The 7,337-nt window shown below is 42.2% G+C and overlaps 1 protein-coding gene across 7 annotated transcripts in view; it reads right to left on the bottom strand.

Annotated features, from left to right (window-relative positions):
* Positions 1-7,337, bottom strand: part of Asb14 (ankyrin repeat and SOCS box containing 14) — a 34,648-nt gene that overhangs the window by 5,734 nt on the left and 21,577 nt on the right. For all 7 annotated transcript variants that reach the window (XM_023715706.1, XM_023715705.1, XM_023715709.1 and 4 more), the window contains 4 exons: positions 5,582-5,753; positions 4,658-5,201; positions 1,034-1,187; positions 40-240 (listed from right to left, as the gene is read on the bottom strand). In XM_023715706.1, coding sequence (XP_023571474.1) covers positions 62-240; positions 1,034-1,187; positions 4,658-5,201; positions 5,582-5,753 — 1,049 coding nt within the window. In that variant the 3' untranslated portion in view covers positions 40-61. The remainder of the gene's footprint in view (positions 1-39; positions 241-1,033; positions 1,188-4,657; positions 5,202-5,581; positions 5,754-7,337) is intronic.

Below are 7,337 nucleotides of genomic sequence, written 5' to 3'. Positions count from 1 at the left end.
ACATAACAAGTCAAATTTTTAAGCTACAAAATTATATACCTTTTCCTCTGGCATAGTTTGATCACCAGGTTCCTGTAAAAATTCCTTGTCCATAAAGGTCATACTCTTTGTAAAGGATATATTCTTTAAGACGATTGGGTAGCGGGAGAAACGACATGAAAACAGGGCAGCGCAAATGTAAACGACCCATGCACTTGCGGATCTTGAGGCGGCACAGATGTTTCAGAGAGCGAGGGTTTGCTGAAATGAAGGAGACACTATTTGGAAGGCAAAAGAACTGCTTTCTTAGTGATCTTAGAGTTAGTTCAGTTAGCAAATGTATTTGCTGTTTAACCCCATGATTTGTACTCCTTGGGAGCATCGGTTTTCATCCCGACTCTTGGTGCAGATTTGGATCAGAGCCATATGAACTTTGAATCTAAAGACATATCTGTTGTGGGTCTGGCCCACAAGGCACAAAGTCCTTCAGTTCTGTTAGTGTCCCGTCCAGTCCCTCACAGGCGAGCTCAAAGGTAAAGATCACCCGGAGGAAATGAGATGAAAAATTATTTTCTTATGAGCTACTTTGGCAAAAATTGGTTTGGAGAACCTTCCATAAACTTAGAACTTGTGCTTTTCTTAACTGTTTTTATTGTCATTCATAGTGTTGAATTCCTGTGTCTACTGTTGCTGTATAGCTATGGTTTAAGTGGATTGAGAAGAATGCATTACCTGCCTACATAGTAAATACCTAGCACACTTTGATCTACTAGAAAATAGCAATAATTATTAATTAAATTATGAACAGCAACATTCTGTTTTTTGGTTTTTTTTCTGATTTCTTTGGGTCAGGCTTTTTCCAGAACAGGGTTCTGAACAACAGGTAAGAACAGAGTTAGCACGCCTGTGTGATCCCAGCCCTGGGGAGGCTGAAAATAGGAGGATCCCTACGAGTCTGAGCTGTGTAGTGAGACCCTGTACCAAATATGTGAATAAAAGATAAATAAAAACCACAATTAGGATTTTGTAAGTTTTCCACAAGAAAGCTACTTACTCAGGATGAAATGTATTTCTGGCCAGAGCCCCTGTTTCTGGAGCACGGCTTTCAGTTTCGAACAGATCCGAACTTGATCGACGTAATCAAGCATCACTCGAACAACCTTTCCAGACAGATGTTGCAGCCACGATAACGTTATCACCTCACAGAACTGAGGGAGGAAAAATCAGTAAATGAATCGCAGTCGTTTCCTGTGACAGTGGTGGTGAACCTCTGGCACACATACTGTAGAGGGCAGTTATCAGCAACACCTCACAGGTTCACCACCACTGATTCGTAAGTTAGCCTAATAATCAACATTAGACTGAAGGTCAAGAACCCAAATCAGGAGTTTGTCATCTGGTTTTTAGACCAGACATTTGGAAAAAGGTTAATACTGTGTCTTCAGGAACACAAAAGATGTAATGAAGGTATGACATTCATTTTATCTGTAACCTCTGGTCCGTCACCAGCCTGTAGCAAAGAGTTCCTTCCCAGCTTCACTTGCAGCTATGTGTGGTCACATTCTGACTGCATTCTAGCCAGTGAGGTATGTCCAAGTCTGAGGAAGTCTCCACTATCCTTCAGGAAGCAAGGTGTGTGGTGCTTCCTCCTGCCTGCCTTCCAGCTAGCTGGACTGTGGATGTGAATTCATTATTCAGTCCTGTCTGTCCAATTCAATATCTCTGTACTTCTGGCCTTTATATGAGCGAGAGTGGAATGAGCCATTTTGTTTGTGGTTTGAGGCAGTCTTACTATGTTGACCAGGCTGGTCTCCTGTGTGTGGGCTCAAGTCTATCCACCTCACCTTGTCTAGTACAGGTGTGCCATAGTGCTTTGCTGCTGTCCTTTTTTTGGTACAGGGTCTCACTATGCAGCCCAGACTCATAGTGATCCTCCTGTTTCCAGCCTCTCCAGGGCTGGGATTATAGGTGTGTGCCGCCTTGCCCAGACTCGGTGCCCCCATGGGCGGGACTGGCATGGCCTGTGCTGCTGGGAGTCGAACTCTGGTCCCTGCACTTGCCTAAGCAGGTGCTTAGTCTGCTGCGCTATCTCACCCACCCTTGGTTGCTGTCTTGTTATAGCTTTTCTTTTCTTTTAAATTTTAGTACAGGGTGTTCAGGGACTTTGTGATCCTCCTGTTTTGCAGCCTCGGAAGTGCTGGGATTACAGGCATGACGACCACGCCCAGTCTCAATCACCTTCTCATCTCACCCTGGATGGGCCGGCACGCTGGATATCAGCACGCTGCGGATCAAAGCCCGGCCACTGCATTCTGGCTAAGCACATGCTTTAGTCCACTGAGCTGGCTGGCTGGCCCTTCACTTTTGTTTTTTAAAAAATGTTCTCAATCCTACCCAGATACATATGAGGGATGTTATGCCTTTAAGAAATTTACATGTGCTTCCCAACATTCCCAGATGAATGTTCAAGTAATACTATGAATTATGAAATAATACCTCATGATAAACGTATGCCTGAATGCCAGGTTACTGATGCAGAAAGCAAATCCTGTATTAATCAGCTAAAAGTAGTAAGTCATATGATATAAAAGTATTTTGCTTTTCACTTGAGAGTTGATTGAAAGTGCTTCCCTCCAATTCACTATTTCATTTATATTTTTAAATGTTGATACTATGAGTTGTGTTTACAGAGCATCTAGTTTTTGCTAAGTACAAACCTATAAGCGCCAAGGATGGCTCAGCGGCACAGCACTTGCTTGGCAAGTGCAAGGTCCTGAGTTTGATTCCCAGTACAAAGACTAAAATACACAAACTGTAAGCTGAGGAACATGATGAACAATAGCTCATGTGTACCTGTGTGTGAGATAAATTAAAACAGTAAAGAGATAATTCCAGAAAGACATAAATATTATAAAATGATCTGCTTGATGAAAATGGTCAGGCAAGGGAAGGGCCTTCTTGAGATGCCACTTGAAATATGACATGAAGAGTGGCAGCCATTTGAAAACAGTAAAAATTCACATTGAGGAAAACAAGTGACCAAGTAGGTAAGGAAAAACTAAGGGGTTAATGTGTAAAAAAAAAATTTTTTTTTTTTTTTTGTGTCTTAGTAGAGTCTCACTATATTGTTCGGACTCATAGTGATCCTCCTGTTTTCAGCCTCCCAAGCGCTGAGATTACAGGCATATGCCACCACACTTAGTCTAAAGATGTCTTTTTTTAAAAAAATTTTGAGACAGGGTTTCATTATGTAGCCCAGGCTGGCCTCAGACTCACTACAATCCTCCTGCCTCAGCCTCCTAAGGTCTGGGAATACAGGTGTGTGCCACCCCCGCCAGCTAAAAATATAAGGCGGAACAGGGCCGACTATTGTGATTCTTTTTTCATTAGAAAGGTAAATAAAGGGCCAGTGAGATAGCTCAGCGGTCTAAAGCACCTGCTTAAGCAAGCGCAGGGACTGCAGTTCGATCCCTGGCACCACATGCTGAACCAGCCCTGCCCCCAGGATGGGTGGAGCCAGCCACACACAAAAAATGAGTAAAGATGATTTAATAAAACGTTAAGATAGCATTGGGCAAGGACATAGTAGCATAGCACCTGCCTGGCAATTGTAAGGTCATGAGTTAGATTTCCAGTACCAAGAAAAAGACTGACAGCGCTTTAAAAAATGTAAGAGGGGGCTGGAGAGATGGCTCAGTGGTCTAAAGCACCTACTTAGAACAAGCTTAGCAAAGCACAGGGACCGCGGTTCAATCCCCCAGCACCACATGCCAGCCAGCCCCACCCCCTGGTGGACTGAGCTGGACACACACACACACACAAAATAAATAAATGTTAAAAATAAATAAAATGTTTCCTTAAAAAAAAATGTAAGAGGGCCTGGGGAGATAGCTCAGTAGAATAAGCGCTTGCCTGGCAAGTGCAGGGTCCTGAGTTCAATCCTCAGTACTACAAAAAAAAAAAAAAAACCTTAAGAGATAAGGGTATTGGGAATCCAGGAATTTAGCTTGTTATCTCACGAAAGTATAATTGGAACATAAAATTATGGGTTTTTTTTTTCTTTCATTAAAACATTGCTCAAAATTTTCAAAAGAGATCCGCGCAGATCCATGCTCAAAACAGTATGGTTCATAATAACTAGCTCTGTCGCTACCATCAGTAAGTGCGTGGATAAAGAACGTTCGGGGGCTCTTCACAGCATACTGCATGCTGTTAGTTCATGCTCTGTGGACTTGAAGCAAGATGAGAGCAGGAAGCTCCGCAGTACAACTTAGCAACTGATGAGAGCCTTTCTCCGCAAGACATTTTTCTAAAACCTAGAATGTAGTTTAGCACTAAGATCTTGGGTTTAATTTCCAGATGGAAAAAAACTACAAAAAGTGCTATATTTTCAGTCATAAAAAGATTAAATTGATGTCATTAAAACATTGCTCAGGTTTTGCTGTATTTGTGAATCTCCTTGACATTTCCTAGTTGTCACTTTCTCATCTGAATTGTTTGTATATTTTTATATGTGTCTACTATTACATTTATCATGTTACAATGACCTTATGAGTCTCTTCAACATGAGCTGCTTTTTTTTATGACCTTCTGAAGAGTGGACAGGATTTTGCTATGGCTCTAATACTATAATCAACATCTGGTAATCAAGGTAATGCAGCCAATACTATGGGCTTACCATAGTATCTTTAATAACTGTAGATGTCCAGCCTTCAAAAGCATATAAAGGCTGAACTTTGTCCGCATGAGGACAATCAAAACATCGCTCTGTGTCATACCCATAATTCAACAGCATCCTGAGCATGACTTCATCTTTCAATGTGTACTGCAGTGCCGATGGGAAGTGCAAGGGGTTCACTCTGCAGAAGTAATTGACGTTGGCCCCGTGCCTCAGCAGGAGACTTATGAGCTGGTAGTTGCCCATCCTCAGAGCTATCTGCAGGCAGTTGACAGGGTCTTGGTTAGGCAGAGCGCCAGCATTCAGAAGCAGTTTAACTGAAGAGAGGTCACCATTTGATACAGCAAAATACAGAGCTGACTTCCTTTGGTCGTCATAGTGCTTACGAATTCTCTGGCTGAGCATGAAGTTCACATCAAATCCAGCCTGGATAAGAAGCTCCAGGCATTGGGGGTGCGCGCCTGCTGCTGCGCAGTGCACCGGACTGATTCCACTCTGCTTAATGGCAGCACGGTCCGTAACTGGAACTAACATCTTCAGAGCTCTGCGGAAGAATTTTAGAAGTTTGTTAAGGGGCAGGGTTAACAATATGATCCTTCTGTGGATGATACTGGTGTTAGTATTTTGAAACCAACCAACAACAAAAACTATTTCCTGCATCCCTAAGTTCAGATTGCAAGTAAATTTGAAGGGAACTACTGTCTAGGTTAAAAACTCAGAATTAACACAGTCATGTGAGACCTAAGGACGTGTTAATGAAAGCTTCGTCTTCAGTGGCTACTGTGTGGCCTTACCGCTTCCAGCTGCTCACAAGTTTCTTCACAAAGGAAGTGGGTTGTTGGGCCAGAAAGAATGTAAAGTTTCTAGAAGCTGCTGCCCCTAGAGCCGCTAGTATTTCTATTTGCAAAATGTGATTGAACTTACAATAAGTGACCTCTGTCAGCTGCCACGTGAATGGGCAGGTGGCCTGAAATCTTAGGGATGTTGGCATTAGCTCCATACTCGAGCAAGAGAGTCACAGCGTCTGGATTTCCTCCTCTAGCAGCTTCAAGTAAGATGGAAGAAGAATCAGAGGCCTGACTGTGAGCGTTAGCACCTGAGGAGAAAGAGTCTCGTCATACGAAAATTATTTTCCACTGTGTTGCTTGAACAGTCTTTAAAAATCCACCACCACCACCACCACCAAAAAGCAGTTTCTGAGCAGCTACACTAGCAAAGCACTAAGAATCAAAAGTAGGGACTGGAGATTAGCCCAGCAGTAGAACACTTGCCTAGCAAGCTGGAAGCCGTGGGTTCTGTCCTTGACATGAAAAACAAAAAATAAGCCTCGACTGAAAAAAAGGCCTGGGGAGATTTAGAGGTCTAAGTTCCTTCCTGGCAAGCACAAGGACCCAAGTTCAACCCCTGGAATGGGCGTGGTGGCGCACGCCTGTAATCCGAGCACTGGGGAGGCTGAGACAGGTGGATCACTATGAGTCTGAGCTGTATAGCAAGACCCTGTACCAATAAATAGTAAAAAAAGAAAAGAAAAAAATCAAAAGTAAAATACTTGCTTCTCTCAGACTTAAAACTAGTTAGGGAGGGAAAAAATGCTAGCAGTTTCCTATAAATTATTTGAACTTGAAAATAACAAATACTTTTAGAAAGGATAGCTTTATTTCTAGACCAGCCTCTAAAAGCTCATTTGACCCCATGTGCTTATAGTAGGGCACTAAAAATTATCTTACCATGCCAACTACTGATACTGTTTTGGTGGAAAAAGGCATTTGCTGTGTTTTAACATGTTCTTAAGGGGTTATTCATAGTAAAACACTATGCAAATTGTTTTTAAGGTTAGTAGCTGCTGACGGCTAAAAGGTAGATTGTAGTACATGTCCACTAAGTATCATGTGAATAGTGTAGACAGATCAAATGTAAGGAGGGGTGGCACATTTGTAATCCCAGCAACTCGGAGCTTGCAGGAGGGCAACAAAGTCAGGCTCAATCCGAGTGGCTTAGTGAGTCTCCATCTCAAACATAAAATTAAAAATGGGGTGGGGTGTAGCTAGGTCCAAAGGCCCTGGGCACAGCCTGTCACCCCATCTAGCTTGCCCGCTGCCCAAAAGCGTTTCCCTGTTTGAAGAGAAAGCACCAGTGTGTTAACTATTTCACCGATAACTTTAGGCATTTCTTTTGCAGTTTATTTGACATATCTTACTAAAATGTTTTAGGACATTAATTGGAAATGAACATCCGCTATACGATAAGAGAGATTTAGATGTTTACAAGGGATTAGGTGCTTAGATAAAAGAGAACCCTTCCTCTCAGATACAGAAGAGGATCCTGTATTGTTAAATAAAGCCTCCAGACATAGGTGAACAGGGAAGATTCCAACATTGGAACTTTTATTAAACCTTGATAAAAGTTTTTCTTTAAAAAAAAAAACTATGGATACATTGCTATCGGTGGAGTTGTCCTCAAAATAAATGATAAAGTTTTCTGAACCAAGGATCCTTTCCAGTTTACCCAGGATCTGAAATGGCCCCAGCTACAGCACAGGCTGGGGGCGGAGGTGGTGTTCTGACAGGAAGTCCTGCACCTGGCACCACCTCTACGTTTTTAAGAGCAAAGTAAGGTTAATGCTGCCTCGTGGAATTTTTTTTTTAAATATTTATTTATTTTTATTTATTACATTTATTTA

This window comes from Octodon degus, unplaced genomic scaffold (assembly GCF_000260255.1).
Source record: "Octodon degus isolate 3935 unplaced genomic scaffold, OctDeg1.0 scaffold00043, whole genome shotgun sequence".
In the NCBI taxonomy this organism is placed as follows: Eukaryota; Metazoa; Chordata; class Mammalia; order Rodentia; family Octodontidae; genus Octodon; species Octodon degus.
Note: the sequence above shows the minus strand (reverse complement) of the source record. Positions and strands in the feature narration are given on the sequence as shown.